Source organism: Acanthopagrus latus, chromosome 8, assembly GCF_904848185.1.
Source record: "Acanthopagrus latus isolate v.2019 chromosome 8, fAcaLat1.1, whole genome shotgun sequence".
Classification (NCBI taxonomy): Eukaryota; Metazoa; Chordata; class Actinopteri; order Spariformes; family Sparidae; genus Acanthopagrus; species Acanthopagrus latus.
In genome coordinates this window covers 22,309,182-22,336,778 of record NC_051046.1, presented here as the reverse complement: position 1 = coordinate 22,336,778, position 27,597 = coordinate 22,309,182, and the positions used below count along the sequence as shown (strand labels likewise).

Genomic DNA, 27,597 nt, shown 5'->3' with positions numbered 1-27,597 from the left:
GTGCGCTTGACGATGATGTTAACTTTTAACTGTGTTGTATTAACAAATCTTTGGGTGAGCGAGAAACCCCGCTGTTTGCTCAAGCTCATAAAAACACACAGGCACGGATCCGGTTGGGGGGACATTCACAGAGCTCCGCAGCACAGACACGCTGTCTGGGGTGACTGACTTGGACCATCGCACACACAGCATTAATCTGAGATGAGGGCACACACACACATAGACCAGTCTTTATTTACTGCTGCAGTGCACCTCCTGGCCCGTGTCTGGACCAATCAGCCGCCCAGACAACAAGCATTTGATGAGGACTCACCAAATGACTGAAGAGGAGTGCTCAATTCGTAACAACAGAAAAGGAGATTCAGTGGCCTTTGATTCGGTTATTTTATGCTGCTGCTTTTTTTTGAGTATGTGTTTTATAAAGGTTTTCAGTTAAATGCCAGATGCTTTTCACTCTTTGTTCTACAACATACAATAAGTCAGCCTGAACATTGTTTGTAGCTAAAAAAAAAAAAAAAAAGGTGGCAGGGTCCGCCAAATATAAACAAGCTAACACAGTATGGAACTGTGTTGTCCTTTGAGGTCAGTTTGTTGATTCAGTCATAAAAACAAAGCTAGATTTATTTTTATGCCTAAACAAACTAAATGAACAGTCAATGAAGTTTTCTCTTCTACTTAAAAGGTCTTCCACATACTTCATAGTGCCCCTTTTAAAAAGGAAGCGGCTAACAAGTGGTGGAACGAAACTACAGAAGCTGCCAGCGAGATGAATATTTACAGGTGGAGAGTATGCAAAGCAAAGTATGCAAAGTTGAAGTATGTACAATGTAGTGTAGTATGAAGTTTAGTGATGGTGACGATAAAGCATTCAACCGTGACCTAGTCCATTTATTAGTAACTTTTTACTTACATTACATTGCAAGAATCATAAAAGTGATGTATCATAAACTTGAGTTTTAAAAATCATAAGAGCATTTGTATACTCCATTCAACTAGATGCAGAAGTAGAAATGTCCATCTTTCAACTGAACCACAGAATGCATCAATTTATAAAAGCTCTTGTCAACTATGTGATTTTGCCCTCTGCAGGAACATGGTCCCATTGTCAAATCATGTTTCCTACCTACTTATTTCAGCCAATAACTTTTTATTTAAAAAGTTTTTAGTACCAGTCCATGTAAGCAGGGCTGCCTACATGTCTAGACTGTTATTTATTTCAGTCTGTATTCAGTCTGAACTCTGTGCTTGCTCTCCCTGAACAGTGTGGGTCACAAGTTCAGCAATAAAGCAGAGAATTGCTTATGTGAAAGGAGTATGTGTATCGCGTTACTCCTGGAAAGCAAAGCTGCCGAGTCCACTTTACAAACACTACAGAAGCTAATGAGGACCGAAATTCAAGCCCAGAGAGATATGGGACCGAGCCAGAATGCTACTGAATCTGTGCACAGGAGAAGTGCTGCGGAATGGGAAAATGGCCGTTCGCGTAGTACAAGCCTTCAAGAGTACCAACTTTGCATTGCAACCCTTCCCAGTAGGAAAGATGACTAGAAAAAACTGAAGCATGTGCTGTAGACAAAGCAGATAACCTTGATGCAGGGAAGGAATCTGCAGACTGAATAATGTGCTTTAATAACATCCAATGCATTTCTGATTAAAGGAGCCCCGCTCAGACAGACCACAGACTTTTTGTGCTTTGGCCTTCTACCTGACTTGAATGAACATGTTCTTTGTGTGCCGTTTCCCTGACATTAATTCTTTGTGAGTGTGACATTCCTCGTGGTCCAGCAAGCACACGGAGGAGAGACAGAAGGGAAGTAAAAAGTAAATAAAGTGGGGAAGGGAGATAGAGGTGGAGAAAGAGGGAGGAGTAAAGAATGTGGATGGACGGATGAAAACGGCAAATGAAAGAGGGAGAATGGAGAGAGTGGGAGGATAGGTTGAAAAGAAGGATTCAAGTGAAAAACATAAGCTATGTAAGAGCACTGCAAACACACAACATGGGCGAGATGGTCTTCTCATCAGTTTCCTTCAACTTCATTCTTCCCCTTGACTGTTCATTCTCAAACACTGTGTGGTAAAATATACCAAATAAAGAGGCCTTCCTGGCATGCTTCTTACAACACTGACACAACAGATTTTGTTGGAGTTTATCTGCCTGCACACAGTCTATCCGAAGGTTTTATTTAGGGAGACTCATACAGCTTTGCATTTGCATAGCTACAGAATGTATCCATACATCTGTCGAGAAGATTAGTGACCATCATCATGCTTTGCGGCGCAAAAAAGAGAACAGATAAAGACTGTGTTCATTTATTTACGATTATAAAAAGTACAGGGGAGGAGAGCAATACCCGAAATTCCATGGATTGCCTTGACTTGGACTTCTTCAAGGAGATTGTCATTTGCTCAGTGGCACAATTGCATAAATATTCATCAACTCGTGTTAGTCTGAGCTGACGGCCAGTCTGGGGGCAACAAGAAGGCATGTAGGCATGCAGAACCAAAGGCTCAGTCCTCCACCTGTGCCTGAGGAATGTGAGTGCATCCTGCCCAGCTCGGATGGACCCCGAGCCAGTTTATATGGACAGGTGGTGGAGGCAAAAGCACTTATGACAAGAGGGAGGACATGTTTAGCACAATCGAAGTTTCCTACATGAGGTGGTAATACAAAATATATAGCTATTGTGATATGAGACTAGATATGTTAGATGGTTATCATTATCTTCTTCTTCTATCTTCATCTGATATGGTGTAAGTGTTGTCTTCTTGGTTTTAAAGGCTGCATTGGGTTTCAAAAAAGTAATTTTCTGAACATACCAGACTTTTATACCTGCAGAATATTGCTACGGATGGAGGTATTTGGTCAAACACATTGTGAGATTTGACTTTGTCGCCAAGTTCTAGCATTCATGAAGTGCTTTTAAGGAGAATCTTAAAATATAGAGATACATCATGTAGCGCGATCTAGCCCAGAAATATTGCAATATTTTCTATCAACCAGAAGCTGCTGTGGTTTAAAAGGCATGGCGGATTTCTCGGTTGTATACCACAATGAGCTGCTTACACATTTAGAAAAGAAAGCCTTCAAAATAATGAGGAGAACTGACCTTCGTCGTATCTCTGCCTGGACACACTTCCTGGTAATGCGCTGGGCACGCCCTCATACAGGCCTTCCCCCACAAAGTCTGTGTAGAAAAGCATGAAAGACATGACAGCCATCCAGCTGCAGAGCTGAGCCACACACAGCTGCCGCATCACCCGCGGGACATGGCAGTAGCTCCTGTAGATAGCCGGGGTCATGGACCAGCATGTTCTCAGCAGGCACAGCAGCGGTCCAGACTTCAGCAGCCTCAGCTTACACTTCAGCAGGTAGCAGCAGGAGCGCGGCACGCCGTACCGGCCACTCTCTATCGCGCCAGCCCCCGTCTCCAGTAACGATCCTGACCCGGCCAAGCCACTGCTGGCGCACAAGGGCTCCTCAGACACCTTCATGGTGATGAGCACACTGGAGACGAAGATGAGGATGAGGAGGAAAAAGAGGCACTCAGCCTGGCCTCCCAGGTAAACAGAGAGGAGGCCACGACTCCAGTCAAGTGCGGGCAGCAAATAACCAATGCAGCCCCCCAAGCTGACCATGAAGGAGAACATGGCGAAGGCTTGGCCGCAGTCCTCCTCTTCTCGATACAGGTCCGACAAAAGGGCTTCCAGAGGTGTGAAGCACACTTGTCCACAAAAGTCAAGGAGCCCCACCCCGAGGATGAGGAAGCCCACCTATAGCAAAGGAACAACGTTGAAGCAAAACATTGAAAGACATTTTAAGATACTTATGGTATGTAGAATTCACCATAACGACAATCACACACAATGAATGTGTACCGTACCTGAAGGGTTTGCCCACCCCAGGCAAAGCGTGTGGCCAGTACATCAGCGTGGGGAATGATGACAAGCGCCAAAAGGACTCCTAAAGACAGCAGCCAGATGAATGGCCGTCGTCTGCCATAACTGCTGTTGCAGTGGTCACTGGCTGAGCCAATCAGAGGGATGAACAAGAGGCCAAGCACTGGACCAATGCCTGTGGACAGAACCAGGGAAGCACAGAAGAGGTCACAAACAACGCTGACAGAATTACATTGAGGGGAAGCAGCCAACAAGTTGAAAGAAGTTCAGATGTTATTTGCGCACAATATGAATTTAAAACTGTTAGAAGCAGACTGCAGGAGAGGGTCAAGGTATTTTCGGTCTGAATCACTGTCACACTCTTCAGTTTGTTATGAAGATCTTAAAATCACACATTGCATCTCCACACAGATTGTTCACAATATCCCATGCCAAAAGCACAAGAACAGCTTTAATGAGGTACCAACTATTAAATTAAATTGCCATCTAATTTTAGTCATTTCTAAATAAAAAACAAGTAACAATTCTCCATTTAAAGCATTTTTAATACGAATATTGTCTAGTTTCTTTACTCCTCAATGACGGTCATCTGAATCTCTTTCATATTCAGTATCTTTGTCTGACTCTGAAAAACCAAAGTCATTTGAAGATGTCATTTTCGGCTTTGGGTAACATTGATCACCATTTTCTGACATTGTATTTAACAAACAACTAATCAATTAATTAGAGCATTTTTTGGACAGATAGATAGGTAATGAAAATAATCGTTAGTTGCAGCCCTCAATGCAACATCTCTGTTCAGCTGCAGTAGCTTCCAACAGCCACTCTGACTGGTTTACTTGTGCTCAGCTTGTCTTCTACTGGCCCTGTCAAGTCCTGCTCCCTGACGGCTGGTGATGGCTTCTACAGATGGCCTGCTGCTGCCTGAAGGTAGCCCACCCTCAGCTCGTCCTCCACCCGTGATCGGCTCTGGCTAATTAGAGCACACCACGTTCCCACTCAAACACACACAATATCTAAAACGACCCGATCTCGGGGCTACAGATTGACATTTAAAAGGTGTCCTGTGGAGTTTTCATTCTAGATGAGCACAGATTGGTTTACATTCTGTGTTTTTCACTAAAAGGCACAATTCACATCTGCCTTCATGCATATGCCTCTAACACATAAAACACAAACAATGCAGTATGAGCACTCAGTAGGATCTTATGTGATCTTCTCCGGATTTACTTGGTTGTTTTATATCACGCTTACACACAAGTGTTTATTTTAACGTCTGGCTTGATGCAGAAGTTCCCTTAATCCAAGCTGACTTTCTCCTTAGGGAGATGATGAAGTACATCAACCTCCCCATCAAATCATTGCTCTACAGTGCCACTAGGGGTCAAAAAGTCCACAGCAAAGACACACGATTGGAATGTGCAACTACACAACCCAGCACTGATTGCATTTGTATTCTTTTCACAGTTTTGACAACCAACTGATTCACAGAGACAGAGGGGTTAACAAATAACACATGAGTTTCTGGTGTCTGTAGAGCACTCCAACACACAAACCAGGCAGGTGAGCAGTGAAATAGCAAAGCACAGACAAACAGACAGGCAGGCAATGTGAGAAAGACAGACGGGTCGACTGCAGCCAGGCAGTCCACACCTCCCATGCAGTTCTTGTTGCTGCAGCTGTGGAGGCCCATCATAACAATCTATACCATCCACACACACACACACACACACACACACACACACACACACACACACTTCTCAGTAGCTGCTAAATACTCCCTGCAATATACCATATACCACACACACACCGAAGAATGCTCACCAGCCTCTGAATACAAAGCAAGCTGCTTTCCAGCTCTGTTTACACACACAACACATATGATCCGAACTAATGTAAAACGTGTCACATTACCCATTGTGCTTTGTTACTTAAATACACCTAAACATGCTTAAAATAACAAGAGCACTGGATGCATCAGTGTGTTCTCTACTTACAGAGAAGAAACTGGAGAAAGAAAGTAACAACTGGAGGACTAGGCAGCCAACAAATGGCTATTAGATAAAGTAGAAAGCAGCCATCTGAGAACCCGACACTACTGCTGGGGGAAATTAGCTTTAACCCTCCCAGGACACAATATCTATCTTCATTCACATAACACTCAGGCACTCCATTATAATACAGGGAGATGAGAATTAGGTTGAGTGCCATTTCCAGATTGGCTTACAGTGCAGCCTGTTTGGGAGGAACCCTACAATGAAATCATTTTTCTTCATATTACCAGCAGCTGCTACCGAAACGGAAGACTAAAAGTGTAGTTTGTTCAATCTTTGTACTTGAATAGTCACTTCTGTCATCCACACAGTGCCTTTTACTTTGGTTGATTGTATGTGTCGTCTGTGTAGTCACAAGAGAACGTCTCAAAGGGAAGCCTTCAGTAGAGACCATGTGGACGCCATTTGGGCAGACAGGATAAGGCAACTATTCACATCACCAAGAGTTAACTCGGTTACAGTGTGCAAATGTATGGGTGAGGCTAAATATTGTGTATGTGCAGGACACACATGCCAATAATTTGTGAGCACAAACACGACTGCCGTTTCAATGAGGAAGGCTTCCAAATAGTTTCAGGAAATTCGTACAGACTATTGAGGCAACCACAGCCACAGAAACACAACCACTGGCAAAACTGAATGACATGCAGGCCAGACGTGATGGTGCGATCACCAGCAGCTTCCCAGAATTCCTGGATATGATGTGGCAAAAACTAACAGTAAAATGTTTTGTGTGTTAAAAGTGAAGATAATTCCCATTAAACATCCTAGATTACAATGCAGTGCATTTGCTGCTAACTTCAAAGCCTCAAAAATAACCATATACTCTAATAAATGCCTCTCTTACAGTCTCAGCAAAACATAATAATACTTACGTTCTTTGGTTAAGCGACTGTGAGATTATGCTGAGAAAAATGACGATTACCTCTCTGTGTAAACTGTTTCCCTATGATCAACAAAGAGGACGATCGTTCTGGATTTGAACAGATGCTGCCTGCATGGCACATTTCTTCTGAGCTCCTACGTTTTACCACTACCTTCAGCTGGCAAAATGCGGCAATGTTTTGTATTTTCAAGGTGATTGTTCTCCGAGCGCTACCTTTAGTGGAATGTCAGGAGAACACAGACTTAATGGCTCATCAGTCTAACCTGCTGCCCATTTTGCCAAGCAGTGTTGTTGTTTAATAGCGGTGTTACAATGCCTTTCAAGTTGTGCCACAGTTAAAACTGCTTTTCAATGTCAAGTCCTGTCCTGAATGTCTTGCTCGGATCCAATATAAAAGGCTCTGAAAGCTGTGATACAGAGAACAGCTCGAGCTGTCAAGCCTTGTGCTCTGTGCAGCTGTAATGTGCAAGACAATACAAATATCAGTAGGTATGTAGGTGTATTTTTCAAATATAGTTGAATATTTGTGTAGGTTGTAAATATATTTGGCAATAGTCTATTCAGTGAAAAAAAACTCACTAATTATTAAGATCATGACAGTGATTTATGATCTTAACAGAAAGGCAAATAAAATGCATTTAGTGAACTCATATGTTCTATGTTAAATAGTGTGAAAGACAAAATATATTCCATGAACTGCATGTCCATCTGTGTCAGGAAATTCTTCCTCGGGCAGTCGGCCCTTCTGCTGCCTTTAAATTAGCACCGTGATTACTAGCTCTCAAAAACAACAGGTGATTTGGCCACTGATTTGTGTAACAGCCTCAATTATGTCTTTATGACCTAAATGGGAAAGAAGATATTGGAAGCCCTGCAGCTCAGTCACGCCTTAACACCAGGTCAGGGTCACATCTTTACATATCAGTCTAATATACAAAGCACAGGTTCCGTAGAGGGTACGACCTCTCCTGGCATACAACAGTTCTCACGACATCAACGGCAACAAATAAAATCATCTTCCATCAGCATCACGGCTTTAATGTAACCACCACAAACTACAAGCAAAGTATTGCGAAGAGAATAAACAGCACTTGAGGGCTATAAAAATGGATCATTTGGACCACTTGGACGAGACACAATCACTCATGTGGTCAGTAAACAAGCCACAGAGGAGACAGCCATCCGATTCATGGAGCAGTCGATCCTTAAAAGGGTGTGCAAGTGCTGTTCATGTTAAATGAATACGTTGTCAGAAAGGGATGGGGGGGGGGGGATTATGAATATATGAGAGAAAGAATGAAGCAGAAGCACAACATTCACACATGTGCACAGGCCTGGGTAACCAGAGCCCCTGCCCCCACCTCCTTCAGTCCCTTACCTAGCACCATGGTCATGTAGCGCTCTTCCACTCCAGCCTCCAGCAGCAGTGGGGGCACGTATGTGATCCCAGCTGCCACGCAGATCTCCAGGCCACAGGTCAGGGAGTTCAGCAGGACGAGACGCCACTGAGACCTCCATCCAGGCATATTTACAGGGGCTGGCTGGCTCGCCTTTCCTCCCCTCTGGGATGGTGACTACTGGGGGCAGGGGAGGGGGGAAGGACCCGGACCGGTGCGAAGGGGGGAGCGTAGGGAGGCAGATGGTGCCCCAGTGGGATGAGAGGGCTGTCGGGGAGGGACAGCGGCAAAGACACGCGGATGTCTCAGATGACCTGAAGGATTCATCCTCTTCTCAGCATTCTGGATCTGCAGTGGAGGAAAGAGAGGAGTGAACTTTTGAACAGGAAAATTAAAGAAACACCAGACTGGATATGTGAGTAAGTGCTAAGGCATGCCATGTTACACAGGTCATTCCCAGGTCACAACACCTGGACATCACTGGCCTCAGGTTGCATGGGGAATGTCCCCTCCCCCCCCCGACACAATGGACATTCTGACATTTTTCCAGAAACATGGAAGTACCAACAACGGTCATGACAGTACATGATACACTATAGCGATGTATTTCCCAAGCTCCTCACCAGCAGCTTCGAGACAGCAGGAACAACCACAGGCTGAGAGAGAAGATGAGTCAGCTGGAGCAACGTGGCAAACACACCAAGCCATTTGCCAAGAGATTTCTTTCTTCCCCTGCTGCTTTGCTTGCCTTTTCTTATTAGGTTTCAAAACGCACACGGCGCTGTAGAGGTTTAGAAGTTCAACCACTTATAAAAAAAGGGAGTCAAAGTTCTAATTTTCAGTCTCCCTTGGTCTAGTATAAGTGGGGGGGATCTAAAATCCAACCTATCCTTAGCTGACCCTGTCATTGTCTGTATTATTAAGCTCCGACTGCAGTTTTACTTACATATATGTCTCTTCTTTCTACAAATGAAGGCAGATTAGACTTTTTTAAGCACCTGAAAAAAAAGTGTCACTAGAGAGAGACTATGAGGCAGGAGGTAGAGGGAGTTAGACAGGGATGATGACATACGTTCCACTGTGTCTGCTTTAGCGACAGGCAGCCATGTTGTGCCAGGTACCGGAAAAGTGTGTTGTCCAGGTGAGGTGCTGAAATCCGAGGTCAAGCTTTATGTATCGGGAAGAACAAAAACGAACAACCTTGTTATTTTCTGCACACTGTCCTACACTGACAAAGCCAACCACACCTTGAAGGGTAAGTTTTTCCAGTGACAATAGCTGACACTCAATTACATGCTTCACTATCAAGAAACAACATGCTCATCTTGTCCCTGTTCACTCTAAAAAAATACAGTTCTGCAATTTGAAGATTAGAGTCTTGAAATGACTTTGATATTTATCTGTGGGAAGGATGTGTGTCTTTAATTCCAAAGAAAATACGATTGTTGTGATACCAGAATACTTCGGATTAAAAAAAAGTGACCTCTTTTGAAACCAGAGCAAGACGGTGGGTCCCATGCACACAAAGTTTGACACAATTGAATGCAAATATTGTATTATATGGAATAAAGTATTACAGATTTGATACTTTTGACATCCTTTAAATTAAAAAAAAACACCACTTCAAATTCAAACTGAAAAAGACAGTGAAAAAAAAACAGACTGACGAGGTGACATGGCCTTCAGTTAATACATCAGACGGCCTCCAATCTGTGCGCAGTCATGCACCGATCTGTTAGCTTTTTGACGAGCAGAAACAAAAAGTTATAATCGTCATCATCCACCAATGAGATGTGTATTCTTTAAAAGCAGAGGGAAAGAGCAAGAACAGTCAGAACAGCCGCAAATACACAAACAACAAGGTGCTATATTTGCATTTGGTGTGACATTTCTCTGCCAATGCTGCCCATCTGTTCTCTCCCAGCAAACAAAATGGATGTCATCATCTCCAACGAGACTTGGTTAATCACAGAAATGTGCTTGGCTTACCAAGTGATGTAATCAGATTCACACAGCAAAGAAACAAATATTGAAATCTGTTGTGTTAGGTAACATGGACAGTGCTGTAGAGACAAAATAGATGACATATGGTTTTTCAAGAAACCCGAGCGGCTTCGGGCATCGCAACAAGTAGTCCCTGTCCTTAAATGTTCCAGTATTACATCACTTGCATGAATTATTGTCATTGGGCATTTACAAGGCCCATCTTAAACCTCTTGTGCCTTTCCCATCATTGTTATCAAAAATGTTAACTGAATGTCGTCAATGCCATCAGAGTTCCTACAGCATTCATACATTCCCAGCTCAGTCATTATGAGTCCTTTGATACGCGGACTCTTTGAGAATGTGAAGGACAAAGCGACAGTGTTAGCAGGCTGGATCCAACAGGGGCTTGGGTCACTGAGAGAGCGGACCATTTCACACCCGTCAGATCTCATTCCCACCCAGCCTGGGCACACTGAAAGACACCCATCAGGGGACCAGCCTTTGCCCTACAGCCTGTCTGGCCACTACAACCCCTCCACCAACAGATTCTCTCCCTCTCCTCTGCATTTCTTCTTCCTTATCCTTCCCAACCCCTGAGGTCAACTTCGTCTCTGACCTGACCTGCATTCTAAGAACAACTCTTTTGACATGTCTGCCCACAACTGAGATTCAGAACCATAAAGGCATAACCACTGTGAATGCTTTCCATTGCAGCCCCAGCTGACTCTCTGTCAGAGGTTCTCACTGAAAAAAGAAAAGGGAAAAGAATAGAGAAATCTGATTTGTGCACCCGAGCAGCCGCAGCTTGTCTGGACGCCTCCCTGAATGCAAGTCAGCTTCCAGGGTTTTGTTAAATGAGCGGTTGCTTAAAAGGGATATTCCGGCGTAAGTTTAATCCATGGTCTAACACACCGTAACGCCGAGAAATCAAGTTTTCCGACCGCTAGCTTATGTAGTTTTAGCAGCCTCAGGAAAGACCGCACGATAACAATACACTGCAGTCTATGCCTCCAACCAAGAAACCCCCATCAAAAAGCCACTCATAGCCACAAATAATGCTCAGAACAGCACCAAACTTCAGCGACAGTACAAATAAGTTCCCAGCACATAGTTCGAGGCATCAGACATCTGCCAGCTTTGCCGGATTTCTACTGAAAAAGACGAGTGGATTACCGAGTGCAGTTAGAAATGCACAATTCCGTTCTTTTCCCTGTCAGCTCTTGATAATAACTGTTATAAACTGGTAGGCAAGACACATAGGAACTTTTGCTGCATTTCCATGGAGTAATAATCATACATTTTCATCTTTGAGCTGCAGAACTTTACTGCACTCGGTAATCGACTCGCAGGGCTTCCCCACAACGAGCATGCTACGGCAGGAGAGTGGTGAGTTGTGAAGCTATCTGCAAAGCTAGCAGATGTTTGATGCCTTGAACTATGTGCTGGGACCCTATTTGTTACTGTTGCTGAAGTTTGGTATTGTTCTGAGAATTATTCGTGGCTTTTTGATGGCGGTTTCTTGTTGGAGGCATAGACTGCAGTGTATTGTTATCATGCAGTGTTTTCTGAGGTTGCTAAAACTACATAAGCTAGCAGAAAACTTGATCTCTCATGGGGGGGGTCTTACTTGGTGTCACTGTGTGTTAGACCATGGATTAAACTTACGAATATCACTTTAAGTCTCCAACCGGGTGGTGGTGGCAAGTCAAAGTTAGGAGGTAAGCGAGGAAGGTCGCAGCAGGGTTAGCAGAGAAGCAGAGAGTCCAATTATCCATCTCCAAGTTTAACATGAAAACAAAATCCACTTGTTTGTTTTAAATACAGTAATCTTTAGCCAACACAACGTTTGTGGCATGGACACAAAGCAGAAAGAGCTCTCAAGTTTGCATTATAGGGACCGAAAGAAGAAAACGCACACACACTGGCAACCCACGCAGTCATTCCACCGCTCGCTTAATGACACCTCTGACTCTACAATGTATTCTAGTCATGCCCTTTGTCGTCTTCCCATAGCCTCAGAGACACAAACACACACACACACTGTTAGACAGACAGCTCTCCTTGTCACCTTGCGTGTTTTAACACCACAATATCAGCCAGGCGGCTGAGAGGAGAGGTGGCGGGGGTGGAGGCTGGTGGGGGGGCTGCTTTTGTCAGCTCTCCCACTGCTCCATTACCAAGCCCTATTCAGCCGCAGGCCCCCCAAAAATCGGTCCTAATGACTCTGAGCTGTATTCTTACAATACAAAACAGGCTTTGTATACATTGTGCCTGGGAGAGTAATGTGATATTGTGAGGTATCAAGTCCATTTCCAAGTCTTTTATTAACGCAGTTCATATAGATGGTAGGATATAGAAAGTGTGTGTGTGTGTTTGTGTGGTGTTTGTGTGGTGGGTGGGGGTCTCCTCCCATCAGACAGCAGGGTTTCGAAGAGAAGACGGGAAGGAATTGCTCCAAGATGACATCAGACCCACAGGCACAGTGGAGGCTGTGGCTGCAGAAACCTCAGCAGGAGGGTCTGGGTTGTGTGTTTGGCTCATGCTGAATGGCTGCAGCACTGTGGCCTTCCTCCTCTCTTTGAGTTCCTGCACATTAATGGACCCGACTGTCTGCGTGGAGGTACAGCAGGACCAGCTTTTACAGCTGCGACTGCTTCCCTGGCTTACTTCCTGCAAGCCCTTTCTCTGTGGCTCTACTTCTCCACTCTCTGAATAACTAAAAACGGGTTAGGATGGACAAACCACTAATGAACATTGCACCGCTGACAGAGCTGCCAGAATATCACTACCACGGCTTTTCTTGGCAGTACAGACTGGCATTGTTGTGGAGGTCATGACAGGAGCCACACATCAGCAAATGACGGCCCCAGACAAGTTCCTTTACAACACGTATACTAAATGTTGGGGTTTCAACTTTAAAAACAAAACCCTTAATAAAGAGACTTGGGTTACTGTTATTAAAGGATCCGTTCACCCAAAAATTACAATTTAGTCATAATCTACTCAACCCCATGCCAATGGAAAGTCAAGTGAAGTACTGTGGGCCACAAAACATTCCTGGAGCAGCAAAACAGCGTTGCAGCATTGGCATAACCAAAGTCTCCAGAAGCCCTGAGATCCCAAACTGATTTTAAATGACATTCCCTCAACACACAATCAGGCTCATGCACCCACGTCAGATGGCTGAGCCCATCGCATTTAGCTAAGCAGTTACCATTAAGATTGCAATATTAAACAAAGCATTTTTTTTGTTGTCTGATGACATCCGTTTTGCTATGAAACTCCTAAATTGTTTTGAAGTATAACTCACCTTTCCACAAGCACTCTATCTATCTATCTATCTATCTATCTATCTATCTATCTATCTATCTATATCTATCTATCTATCTATCTATCTATCTATCTATCTATCTATCTATCTATCTATATATATATATATATATATATATATATATATATACATACATATATACATATATACATATATATACACACACACACTCTGTTAGCTCCTCTTTCACTCCCTCTGCCAACATCAACTTTATACTTGTTTCTATACTTTAAATGACGTCCCAAATGCTCTCAGTGCTGACTCGTTAAATGGCATTTTAATTTCGTTCGTTAGTTAGACATCAACTGACATTTCAGCTGCTTTCACTTCTCACTAATCAGCTAATAGGTGTCCTGCTTTCAGTTCCTCAGCCGTTAGTGCATACACAGTTTGCATTCACACTCATGACTCGACTGCAAGCAACTACAACTTCAGATGCTTGCAGTGATTACACTTCAGCTGCCTCAGGTTTTTAGGTGGCCTTAATAAGCTCGACAGATTCGTCCAGTTCCCCGGCTTTTAAGGTCAAAAGCAAACAAGTGATGCGAATGTGTTTCTGTTCGACTCACCAGAAACTTCTTTTTTTAAATGTGTCTTGTATCAATTTGCATGACTCCAGGCACATTTGTATCTTATCACGTCTTCACTGACTTAATTAAGTCAATTATATAGCTCGATTCACACTCTTAACAAAGACTACAAATGACTCCAATTATTTCCCCATGTTCACACTGCCACTTCAAACCCTTTCAGTTGTTACACTTCATTACAATAATTCACATGTAAACAAATACTACTGCAAGACACTGTAAGCCATTAGCACATGAAACTGAATAATGAAACTGTCAGCATATGAACATTTTCACACTCTCCGCGAATCCCTCTTTTACTCTTTCTCCATCTGTCCTGCATTGACTTCTCCCAGGTGTTGTCCATCGTTCATCCAGATGAAGACACCATCCGAACTCTGGCACCCTTTTTCCAAACACAGCGTTTCCTTCTGTTACTGAGAACTGGATAATAACATGGAACTTGTTTAACCTACTTCAATAAAAAAAGTTCAGTGTTTGATTTGTGTTCTGTCTCTGCTCACTTGAAAGGCAGCCCTGACCATGCTGACCCCCCAGCCTGTAATCTTAAGCCCACATCCGTCACTGTGACCCCTGACCCTACCTTTCACCGCAAATCACGTGACCAATGTAACATTTCAAAGCTGTCTGCTGCTAATATTCTCCTCCTGTACTTTTGCTGTCTAGTGAAGTGAACAGTCAACCTATCGCCAGTTACTTTAAAGGAGTGCTTCTGAGAGCAGATTCAATGGAAGGACATGCATCTTATAATGGAGCAGGAAAGACGACCTTGTCTTATTTCTGGAGGGTCTAATGACATTCTTCGCGGTGCCAAAATGTGAAGTGCTCTTTCCATCTCTGCACCTAATTAGGACGATGACTCAGAAGAAGTCCCTGAAGTTTTAAAGACCAAAAAAGTGACAAAAAAACGAATAGTTCATGGCTCCTGAGAGTTCCTTCACAAGTTATTTTAGTAAGAGTATGTAATTTCTGTTTCTGGGGGAAAAAATATTATCCAAGCAATCATTCAAATTCTGAATACCGTTTCAAAACAGCATCTCTACACAAATGGACTCCAAACCCCAACCTTAAAAAACTGGAGAAATGTATCAGTCTTTAACTGAAGAGGAACGACATTGGATCCACACAAAAACAGCCACACATATCACACTTATCAGGTGAATATGGGAGGAATGTAGGCTCAACTGGGTTGCCCTGGTGTGGGATTAGTGTATGTGGATGTGTGTGTGTGAGAGGGTGAACTGAGGGAAGCCTGCACCTCTCTCCCCGCACCGGAGAATGAAGCCAGTCATGGCTCAGGGAGGAACGTTATCATACTGGCCCATGCAAATAACACAACAATGGAGTGCAGCAGAGTTCAGCCCTGTAGCCTCTTGTGAGTCAATGTGGCTGATAAGGTGCCTCCCCACGGACTGTGGCTTTCCAGTCGCTCAAGACCTATTGTATCAAGGTGAAAGGACTAATAAGCGGGAATGCAAACACTAATGAGTTTTCATTCAAGCATGATCAGGTGTGTTTACATTTCGTTAATAAAGCAGTCAAGGTTTTAATTAGGTTTAATCAACAACTGGTTAATTGCTGTGGGAGGGTATTTCTGATCAACACTATGTTGAAGAGTGCAAACATGAAATTGAATTCATGATTACAATTATGATGATTATGATTAATGTCTGAATACCACAGCTGTATTTCATATTATTCTCACTTTACACTGCCAATTTTTGTTTCCTAATCAAATTAACTGAGGGCGACACATCAGAAATTATTGCACAGTTACTCTAAGCAGATGTTTATGAATTCCTTCACCTCATTTCAAATAAAATATGGACTTTAAATCAAATTATTAATATAAAGCTTGTTGCATCTGCCTTTTGGGGTTTATTTTTCTGTCAAAATCAGCTTGCAAGCAGATTAATTTCAATAAAATAACATTATTGTAGAAATGACCAGAAGGTCCCACTAGAAACTTCTCAGTGAAAAACAGGGCTTGAATTTAGTGAAAAGGATACAGCTGACCTTTCACTACCCTTAGCGTTCACAAAATTCAGAGCTACCGTTTCATTTCAAACGCTACAGGGTGCTCATCACGTACAGAGGAAAGTCATCCTTTTGCTTAAATGACTGCATCTAAAAATCCCAAATGTAGCAGCACTGAAAGCATGCATCTGTGCCATTAAAAAGATGATTTAATTCACTCTTCGCTATATTTTGCCCTCTACATTAACTACTGGTATCTCTGGCTTTTTACACATTAATGAATAAATGTAAGATAAAGTGTAACAGTAAAATAACATGACGAGCCACACAGGAGTGGCGATGTTAAGCAAATTGATACTCACCAGTCAAAGAAGCGGAGTTTAAAGGTCCATCTACAGACATGCATTGCTGAAAATTGAGCATCTAATCTATTTTAAAGGCTGCTCACACTCTTTATCCAATCAACACCCTCGACTCTCTCCCAGCATATCTGCACTGACTCTCTTGACCACCTGCTTCAACTCTGTGCTCAAGAGTCTGACTCTTTTTTTATCCTGCTGCTTTTTGTGTCCCCTGTTCCCTCCTCTCTTATTTGGCCCACCTCCTTTCCTTCCCTCCCATTATTCTCCCTCCCTCCTTCCCTCCCTCTCCTCTGTGCCTCAGCCTGTAAGGTGGGAATTGGGAAAATCCCAGAGCACTTGAGGAATCTTGTCGCTTTCTGTCCGTCTGTATTGGGCTGAAAAAAAAGTCTATTTTCTGTTTTGCCCTCACGGTCTTAAAGAAAACATGCAGCCAAGAGCTAAACCATGACCTGAAATACGGTGCAGAGTCATTCTCACCTGTGTTGGATACTACGAGCACCGCAGGCAGTTAGGAAACAAAGAATGAATTGATATCATCTAACAACCTCACGCTGAGGCCACTCCCCCATCCTTTCTCTCTCACTATCTATAACCACTCCCTAAAAGTTCTGTATTATACCCCCTGACCCAGTATCATGTTCCGCTGCCTATCAGGGCAGGGGCAGCTCTCCCATCCTCTCTCGTTACCTCCCTTCTTCTTGCAGCCCAGCCTTAGTTAAGCTCATACTCCTGCATGACCGCTTGTCCATGGACTGCTCTAACCCTTTTCCTGGTTCACTAGCTCAGCCAGCAGTAAGCCCATTTGAGTAGACACATACATGCACACACGCACAGACAATGGCTCTCTCTCTCGCGTGCACACACACAGACACACTATCACTCCATGAGCCCCCCACCCCCCTTGCCGGCTGCCATGTCTGTACCCCACGCCTGGAGGCCAAGACCAACCCTCTATAGAAAAAGCTTTTAATTAGATAACAGTGAGAGGAAAGAGAAAAAAAAAAGTGGAGCAGAGGGAGATCTAAAACGGGGAGGGTGGTTAGTGGTGGGTGTTGAGTAATGTCATTAGACTACGGCTGGCTTTAAGGAATCTCCATTTCTGGAGCCCAGAGACAAATCAATAAGAAGAGAGGGAGCGGGGAATGGCTGCTGGCAGCACTTCCCCTCTGCAACAGGAGCGGCTTGCCTGGAATTAAGAGAATTCTGAAAATCCCATTTTGGTGAGAGGCTGGGACTCAGTCACTTAGCTTGGACCTCTGTGTCTAGACCTACTGAATGGCTCAATTGATTTTCTTTTGTATAAATCTGAAACATAACAAGCTTGCCTAAAACCATCAATGCCCCTCCTTTAAAATAGTTGACAAGGTTGTCCCCCCCCCCCCCCCCCAAATTGGTGTGCAACTAGCCACACCAAGTACAAATAGGCATGTTAGGCATGTCTCAAACACACACACCTTCCTAGGAGCCTAATGGTTAACTAGGAATGGAAACCTAGAAAAAAAGTTTTCATTGTGTCAGTCCAGGAGAACTGTATGGAAATATGGATAATGAGGTATAGAGTGAAGAAAACAGAGACTCCAGCCAAACACCCCCCACCCCCCAAAAAAAACCCTCAAGTTCCACACATACCAGACATTTGCTTTCCCCAACCAGCTGACAGCTCTCTCTACAAATGGCCGCATTGCCACATATACTGGTACTGCACATCTTCAACCATTTGAATGTGCTGCAGTGATGTTTTTATTGTTTACATAGGGTGTGTGCTTGACTACAGCCTTGGCTAAAGATGCAGCAGCACTTTGGGCAGACTGAGAAGGTTTTAATTCCATGGTAGCCTTTCCCACAAACCGGTCTTCTCCAGCGCTGGCCAAACCCAACATGACCATAATAAGCTACGACACACTGCTCGCTGCTTTGATAAACCAAGGAAACCAAAACAGTGTGTCAGGAATAGGACTCAGGGGCCACTACTCTTGGCAGAGCAGCAGGGTCCCAATAAAGCCTAAATGTCACCCACATTATACGCGGCACGAAGAGTGGGAAGGATCAATCACTCATTGTGTGCTTCCAGAGCAAATTAACCTTTAAGTAAATACGTGACGTTGATGCTTAAACACATAGCTTCTATACATACCTAATAGCCCTCAGGATTAGCACCGCTTGACAAGACTATCTAAGAGAACCAGACAACATTCTCCAGAAGTTATCTATACCAGGACACAACATAAACGGTACAAGACACTTCTATATAGTCCCCCAAGGCTCCCAGTAGCATTTAGTTATACAAGGCCATCTGTTGCACACTGCCACAGAACTGTCACAGCTGCCACGGTATCATAAATAATGAAAATGCAATTATGAATCGATCTATAAAGCTGCACCAAGAGAGGCGCCCACGATGTTACATCCCCTTTAAGATCAATCATGCTCACACACGGCTGCTCCACACATTTTGTTCCTATGCCTGAGGAGAGGACTCAAAGCCACAACTTAAGTTTGGAGGGTTTTTCCCACAGACCAACACATATGACTCCAAGTAATGTAGCTTCCACTGAGTATAGGTGCATTACCAGCTGGTATTATCACATGCTTTATCAGTTTTCAACAAAACAAAAACCTTGGCTCTGACAAATAATTCTACCATGTATAATTTTTGTCGACGATGACTGTAACATTATATTGACCGTGCAAATTGCCTTTTCCCTGAACAAATGTAATTTCTCTCTTTTACCACTTTCAATGTATCAAGTTTACTTCAGGGGGTTTTCACTGAGATGAAAACCTGCCAGATAAAAGCATGACACCACACCATGTTGAAAAATGGCAGTGGCCTTCTTTTCATTAACAGTTGGGTTTGTTTTGGGGTTTTTTTTGCGCTCATTTTACATCGGCATCTTAATAACAAACTCCTGCACGAATGACTCACTTCATCCATCACATCATGTTGCTCTACTTCCATCTATCCATTAGCTAAAAGCTGGACACGTAACATCGGAGAGCAGCACTGCTTTCAGGACAGTATTGCATGCTGGCTGAAGAGGAGCCTCACCGTCAGACATGATGTTAAGCCGTTGAGTAAAGAGGTGCCCTTACAGGAACATACATGGGCTGTTGTGTGATGAAAATGAAAAGCACTCATGGGATTCAGACAGAGATGCCCTCAAACAACCAGTGGGTGACACAATCAATTACCTTAAGGTGCTTTTAGAGGCGTTCGGAGGAACTCTCACTCCGGAGTTCTTCCCAGCTGCTAACAGGAAGAGGAAAAGGACTGGAGTCATGTGGAGATTTTATTTTATGAACATTGAAGCTGTCACAGCTCACCAGTGACATATCTTAAATGAAAAAAAAATGAAGTCTATTTAGACCATTTAAATTACCAGTGATATTATACATATTTGCACTGTTAATTTGCTAGTTATAGCTAAAGGGCTAATTTTCAACTTGTGGTACAAATGTTCTCACAACATAAAGAATCCCTGACAGACTCTGCCTTCTGGTTCACACTAGCCAAAATACCTTTGTCCTGATGGATGACAATTTATACCGGCCTTGTACTTATCATACATGGATTTGTGCCACTGGGATGAAATGTTAAAAATGAGTCATGTTGCCTTGAGTGGTACTCAATGCTGCAATGCGCTGTCTCAGTTACTGACTAGAGCATACAAACAATGCATGCTGATGTTGAAACAATACATTGTTTAGCCTAAATATATTTAAAGGACATGTAACCACGTCTCAGTTACACTGTAAGGTTCTTTTTTGGCAGCAGGTCACTCAATGTTCATGCATATGCCGTATTAAAATCAGGTGTCTGCACGCGCAGACCAGTTCCACACATCTTCCCCCTCCAACAACAAGAAAAAGAGCTCCTTTGTTTGTTGTGTTTGGCTAAACAACAAAGAAAAGTCAAAAACAGAGGAGAGCGTGTGCAACAGCTGAATGAGAATAGGGTGGAAGACAGGGCATGCAGAACACGAAATAAGCCACCAGTTTGTTTTTCCAGCTCATCTGGTGTGTAGAGCCTGACACAGCACAGGGGCACTCATGTTGCACATGCAGATGATTTAGCCTTTCCAGTCTTCGTGCAGTTCCTTAAAATAAAGGCAGGTCAGCAAACTTTAAAAATACTTAAAAACGCGGTACAGAAGCACTGGGCAACTGAAAGGAAGTTGAGGGCTGAGAGACATTACAGAAAGGCGAAACAGTGCCATTCCAGCTGTTTTTCAAGAAACGAGAAACACCAAGGTCATGAACCTTCCAGCTGCTTGGATACAGCAGTGCATAGAGGACTGACAGACATAAGGACATCAACAGGTCCATCTCCCTTTTCCAGCTGTTGTCAGAGCAGGAGTGGCCCCGAGGCACAATGATTAACGCCTCAGTCAAACGCTACACAAACCAGATGGTAAGGATGGAGGAGAGGGCAAAGCCCTCTCTCTCTCTAACTAGTAGCATACACAGGAAGGCTTGAAACCACACACATATACACACACACACACACACACACACACACACCATGACCCGCCACATATGCTTAACCTTTTGCACACACACACATTTAAATCATTTTTGATAAACAGTCTGCCCACAGTCACAAAGTGCTCTTCAGTGGAGTTATAATCATATTTAAGTTAGCCTTTCCTTTAAAAGGATAAAAACAGCAGCATAAAACACAATTACACAATAGGAAGGCTTTTACAACATTACTATGTTTATGTGCCCAACCCATAACTGCAGACTAAAAGGCGGAAGGCTACTCTGGGCCTCGCGGGAAAATAAGAAATGTCAATCATCAGCTCTACAGGACGAAAAGCTTGCCAAACAAAGAAACATGTAATCAAAACAAATTGTTCCTTTCCTTCATTTTAAACATGTCCTCTAAACACTGAGATATCAAACTAGCAAACCAAGTTCGGGGCATTGTTTACCATCAGTTAAGTGTGAAACAGCAACTCCATTAACTCCATTAACGGTTCAGTCCGTGTGAATCTGTGTTTTAGCGTGGGGATAACTGTACACATATGTGCATGAGCAGCCGCGTTTAACACATACTGTATGTGTGCTGCGCGGACCTTCAGGGACCCATAATGGTTGATCCCCCTAAGCCTGCTATACGAAACATTTCTGACAAAACATTGAACTAGCAGGAGCAGGCATCAAAGCACTCACACACACATATTGACTCAAATCATAAGCTTGATCCTTTCACAAGGCATGGAGCATCTCACATATCAAAGGACTCCCTCAAACACTCAATAGCATCCCTTTCAGCTTACTACATGAAAGAGAACACTGTGGCGTCTCATAATATGCCGTTTTCCCCATTCATATAGGCAAACTTCAAAGAAGGCTAAATCAAGTTGGAAACATTTCACTGTCCTGTTGGCTGATATGTCCTGGTAAATTCAGGAGAATTATCGGGAGGTGACGGGGTCATTCATAATTCAGCACACTAAGGGTCTTACCAGGTTTGCTCTTTCTAGACTTTCAGACACTCTCTGGGGCGCCTCGGACTCGCAGTGTGAGTCAAAGAGGAGAGGGTGTGAATATGTATTGCAAACATCTGGCCAAGTCCTTATCACCATGGGAAAATGTCTAAGGACAAGCCTCTCTTATCCTAGCTCCAGGCCCCGTGCTTGTCTCATCTGGATTTCAACTGTGGTTTAGCAGCCCTGTCAAACTCTCAAAGTAGTGCTTCTCATTTAGGGGGAATTTTGGAAAAGCGATAGGCTCGATTGCCGTCTGTCCCCCGCCTTCTCGTGAGAGCCGGACCTGAGGCTGTTTTGCCTTCAGTGCCACGCACCCCCCCCCCCCTCCCCTCCACACTTGAACCATGCGGGCAGAAATAACTTAAGTCAGCAAATTGAATCAGGCTAACAGACGGGGCGTGAGAGTGGAACAACGCAAGCCGACTCAGACTGTCACTTACTCTCGCCAATAAGGAAGTGCAGTGCTGCCACGTTAGCTACAAGTAATTTGGTTTTTGGCCAAAGCACTCTGTCTGAATTGACAAGGGAGGATTCAGGTTTACATTAAACAACTCTTCCAGGGTTTCCCATATGTTCATTTATTTATTTATATTGATTTTCAATTTCTGGAACTGCACATTTGCTTGGGCAGACTGCTCAGGTGGATTACTGGCTGCTTAAGTATATTTGGCGAACCGTCTTAGCAGTAGTTTTTTTTATCCCATTCATGTCAGAGAACAACGCCATCCGTGCTCCACAAAGTAACAATTTCCCCCTCGCTCTACTCCAGACAAGGGAAGACAAAGTATCCCTCCATCATTTATTCTTGTGCTTCACAATGACAGGAGAAAGATGTACATCAGTCGATGGTTGCTTTTGCCAGCAAAACCACGTAAAAGCCACTTATATGTTCCCACAATTTACTTAATGATTCTGTTTTTAGAAACGGCTGGCCGGTTGGCATCCTTTACCCATTGTGTTACAGTGCATTTAGGTTTGAATGACAAAAATACAGAGCAGGAAATTCGGATTAAAGAGGAAAGCAGTTGGCCAAGCGAGCCACTGGAGAACTGAACCGGTGCCAACACACCCACAGTCTCTGGCATGGAGCAATTTTGTGCCAAAGTGAAAAGAAGACAGGGAATATTCCCGTCTTTAATCAGACCAGGCATTCAAAGAACACAGACGACCTAGAGATGCCCGAATTGAACATGCCTTCAGCCTCTCACACCAATTAAAGTTAGTGATGATCCCGGGAGTGGTCCAGAGGACTGTGAACCTGACAGAAGCTCAGCCATGCACATCACACTGTAAGAGGACTTCACTTTCATGATGCCAGTGGGAGCGAGGTGTTAGTATGTTGCGAGATATCTGAGACCCGATTTTTAATTATGGAACGAATGCTAAATGAACTCAAGGTGGAACAAGTGTCTTCACTGTTTAAACTTAAAAGTTTTGGTCGTATTCTTCTTGAATCAAAATCAGACATGTACGGATACCATTTTTCCTTTCCAGTACAGATTATGATACCCAAAAGTGTGTGTATTGGTTGATATGAAGTACCTATACTACTGCATTAAAAATATATCTATAATATCTTTATGAAGAATATTATAATATTGTAAGAACTATATTCTACCAGCCCTGTGTGGATGTTGTTCTATGGACGTGCTTAAAGTTACACAAGCGCCACTTAGAGTCAAAAAAGCGGACAAAGAAAGGCTCCATCCGTATCCGTTCCTAAAGTTAAGTATAAATTAGTCTTTTGAAGTAGAAGGGTTGCGGTGCAAATAATAAACTATGTGATACTGGATCAGCACATAGACTCGTGCTCACCAGTACAGATTCAGGCATATCACAACACTAATCAAAATCCTCCATGTCAAACATAAGCAACAACTGTGAGAAAGTGGCCATAATGTCAAAAACAAAGAAAATGCTAAATGATAACAATGTCACAGAGGTGACATTCCTTGGTGGTAGGGTTGCTGACATCTTTTCTTTGAGCTTTGGCCTATTAGGGGAGCCTGTAAGCGCTCTTTCTCTCCAGCCCAGCTGGCTGCAGAGCACCATTACAGGGAAACTGTTTGGACTTTGACCCCGCAGCCTGCAGAGAGCTGGGAAAAACTTTTGCGCTCCTCTGCCTCCCATCAACGAGAGATCCAGGAAACAGACAGGTTGCTTAATATTCAGCCACATCCACCCCGCTGTTAGTGAGTTATGGTGGGCTAAATAATGTTCATTCCAGCACTTGCAAGATTTTCCCAGTCTGTGAACAGCAGGTGTTGTGTTGCCTTTGATTGGTGGTTGTTGTCCTCCAGGGAAAAACATACAGCACGAATACAAAAAATGTCTCCGGCAACTTTAATTTACCACTGCCACCCCCGTCCCCTCCTGTTTCAACAAATGAGCTCACTGTTTTTACAATGATTAGCCCTTGAGGGACACATTGACTTCAGCAGTAATTGTACAAGACCCGAATGGTTTGAATGTTTGCCTAAAGATAACAACAGAATACACCATGCAGATCTCAGAAATGAACTCCTGCTAAATCAGTTCATGCAGAGACAAAGGAAACAGAGGCAGCAGCATGGTTTCTGTCAACATGAAGGCGACAGCTCACATTACATAAAACCCCAAGGCACTTGGTCCAACTTAAGTGCAGACAAGGTTTCATCTCATTTCCTGCAGACAGAAAATCAAAAAGGTAAATATTACGTTTTGTAATGCATAAAATTGAGGATAAATCTCCTGTGACATGCTCATAAAAAAAAAACACACAGTTTAGGCCATGAAAGTGCCACAACTTGGGTAATCCCACTAAACTAGAACATCAAAGTTCAAACCTAAAGGCAACGTAAAGAAACGGGACTGTCATGGGAGCCATGATGCAGTGCTTTCCCACTGAAGTGAGTGTCTCCTGCACTTCTCTGATGTGACAGGCAGCCATTGTACAGATTGCATACCTGTGATTGTTCATGGCTACACATGATACCAGAGCGACAGCAGCACACAATGCTTTGAAGAGGACACAGGGCTTAAGAGACGACCCCCTCTCCCCTCTCTTCCCCTCCCCTCCCCTCCAGCAAAAGCTTTTCGGGTCCTACCCGTTAGGAAGAGGTAGCTTAAAAAAAAAAAGAAGAAGAAGAAGAAGAAAAAAGATCACTCACACCCACCACATAATCCACCACCTGTCTTCAAAAAAAAAAAACATATGCAGAAGCGGAGTGTAAGTCATTGAGGATCCAGGTACACATATAAAGCGCAGAAGAGCACTCGGAGCTGGAGATAAACAGCCTACGACTGATTAAAACTGCAAAGCCTTCAGTCTGGCTAAGTAGCTTGGTGTCCTCGACGGTTGGTGATTATCCTGCGCTCGGCTTGGGGGTATATTAGACTGTCAGAAAGCAGTGAGAGAACAGCCAGCTGGTCTAGCCACAGCATCCTGGGTAAAGAAGCATTTCTATCACTGTGGAGCAGATGAGCTCCGCAGAGAGCTGCGCAAACCCCTCCTGGGGCGAAGCAGCGAGTGCTTAGAATGTGACTGCTCTGAGATCAGACCTGCTTGTCACTGATCATCAGTATTCAGAGTTGTGGGTGACGTTAAAGCACTACACCGAAGGCATCTCCCATGCAAACTACTTTTCTACAAACTGGCTGGGGACATAATTACATGTTTTATCATTCTACAAAGGGCAAAAGTTGTTAGAAGTAAATACTGTTGAGAGCATGAGGAGAAGAGGGGAGCTGCCGGGGCCAACAGGGCTAAAGAGAAGAGTCTATTTTTTCCAGGGGGGGAATGAATAACACACTTGAGTGGTCCATGGAGAGGGGAAAGAGGTCTTTGTCTAAGAGGCAGAGTCACGGTCATGGTGACAATAAAAGTCCCTCTGTCATGGGTTGGAGCCGTTTAACCTTTTGATCCTCTTCCTTCTTCATGTGGGTTTTGAGTTAAGTCAAAGAACCATATTCACACAAAAAAACACAAGCACGGAAACTTTTAGCGCTTTACTGCAGCTCGCTAGAGAAAGAGTTTACTCAGTAGAAAATGTGGTTTACATTCCAGACATTTCATTGTCTAGATAGAGAAATTAAATTTAGAAAAAGGCTTTAGAAAGCGAGACGAAAGGAAGCAAAAAAAAAAAGAATCCGAGGCACAGAAATGGCTAAATTTGACCACAACTGGGTGAGAAGGAAGCATGCAACAGCAATGCAGCATCAGTTGTTTTTTTTGGGGGGGGGATTTGCTTTGTCACTTCTAATAAAAGCGAGACATATGATGATCCAGTCATGCATTCTTCAGTAGTTCACAAAGACGTGATATTACACATCAATAACACGCAGTTACCACATGCTGCTTCAGTTCAATCCAGGATCTGTGCCAGTCACTCCGCTGTCACCTTTAACATTTCAGGCGCAAAGAGTACTGCAAGCTGACACTGTTAGTCAGTGAGTAATCAGTGGGACAACGACTTCTTGATTTCCCACACTTTCCACTTCCTTGGAAATGTTTGCAGGAGCAGTGAGTGACTCAGCCTTCATCATCAACAATACTGAAGCGCTGTTGAGCAAGTACACCCCCCCCCAAAAAAAGTGTCTCTCCATAAAGCTTTCCTTAATTCAGTACAGTAAAAAGGAACAATACACTGTGACGTTTATCAGCCGAGAACTGTGTTCACAGCTGCACCAGCAGATCAGAGCTTCGTTGGCTCTCAGCCTACTGAAATGTACAAAACGGCCAACAACAGGGAGACAAGGTTTTCAATTAAAGCCTTATCACAATCAACGCCAGTGCCAGTTGGAAGAGTTTGGGCCCAACTTTCCAAAGGGGGGGGCGTCCTGAAACGCCTCCCTCCCTCCCTCTCTCCCCCCCAATAAATCTATGTGTCAAAATAGCGGGCTGCTGCTCGCCAAACAGCACAAAAAGGTTTACAGCGAATTAGACGGGAGGATTTCGTGCGGGACAGAACGGGGTTAGGCTATATCGGTGGGTATAAGCCTGTAAAGTTATTGCCACCATGGCACTTGGCACCACATCAGTGTGCACTCGGGGAGCCTGGCGGTGTGGAGGGATGCAGTCAGCGACGCAGAGTGGAAAAAACTTCCAGAAAGCACCACGCTGCTGCTGCTGCCTCTGCTGCTGCTGGCTAACCATACACCTTTCAGCCGCGGACTCCGACCGAACACAATTACACTCTTCCATTTTCGGCTCAGCTCAATCACGATTTCTGGCGTCGCATGAACTGGGCTGAACAGCAGCGGTGCGACGCCGACGTTCGGGTCGAAATGCCGCCCGGTTTGTCCGCGGTGTCGACGCGCCGGACCGCTGGTGAGGCAGCCCCCGTACAATGAAGAAGTTTTAGACCCGCGCCGAGACCGTTACGTTACAAAGTGCCGCGGTGCATCTGAGTCTGATAAACACGGCCACATATGTGCGGCATCTGCGGTATAAACATATTGTTCCAACGAGGGTTTCCTTTCAGCGTAAACTTTACCTTAAGTTATGTGCAGCTCCGGGAAATCCGTGCAGCAACTTGCTCTCTCCCAACCGACATACCGCTGTTGCTCAACTTGTGCAGAGAGCCAGACACCCAGCTGTGACGAGAGCCGTGAAGCGAGCGGCGACGGTGGCGACAACTTCCG

The 27,597-nt window shown here is 43.9% G+C and overlaps 1 protein-coding gene across 2 annotated transcripts in view; it reads right to left on the bottom strand.

Annotated features, from left to right (window-relative positions):
* The window catches only part of slc45a3 (solute carrier family 45 member 3), a 31,549-nt gene extending 3,952 nt beyond the window's left edge, over positions 1 to 27,597 (bottom strand). Inside the window, exons 1-4 of one of the 2 annotated variants that reach the window (XM_037106361.1) lie at positions 27,450 to 27,597; positions 8,216 to 8,582; positions 3,882 to 4,072; positions 3,108 to 3,771 (exon numbers count right to left, since the gene is read on the bottom strand). In XM_037106361.1, the coding sequence (XP_036962256.1) occupies positions 3,108 to 3,771; positions 3,882 to 4,072; positions 8,216 to 8,363 (1,003 nt within the window). In that variant the 5' untranslated portion in view covers positions 8,364 to 8,582; positions 27,450 to 27,597. Of the gene's footprint in view, positions 1 to 3,107; positions 3,772 to 3,881; positions 4,073 to 8,215; positions 8,583 to 16,480; positions 16,628 to 27,449 lie in introns of those variants that run through there. The other variant, XM_037106362.1, reaches the window with a different exon arrangement.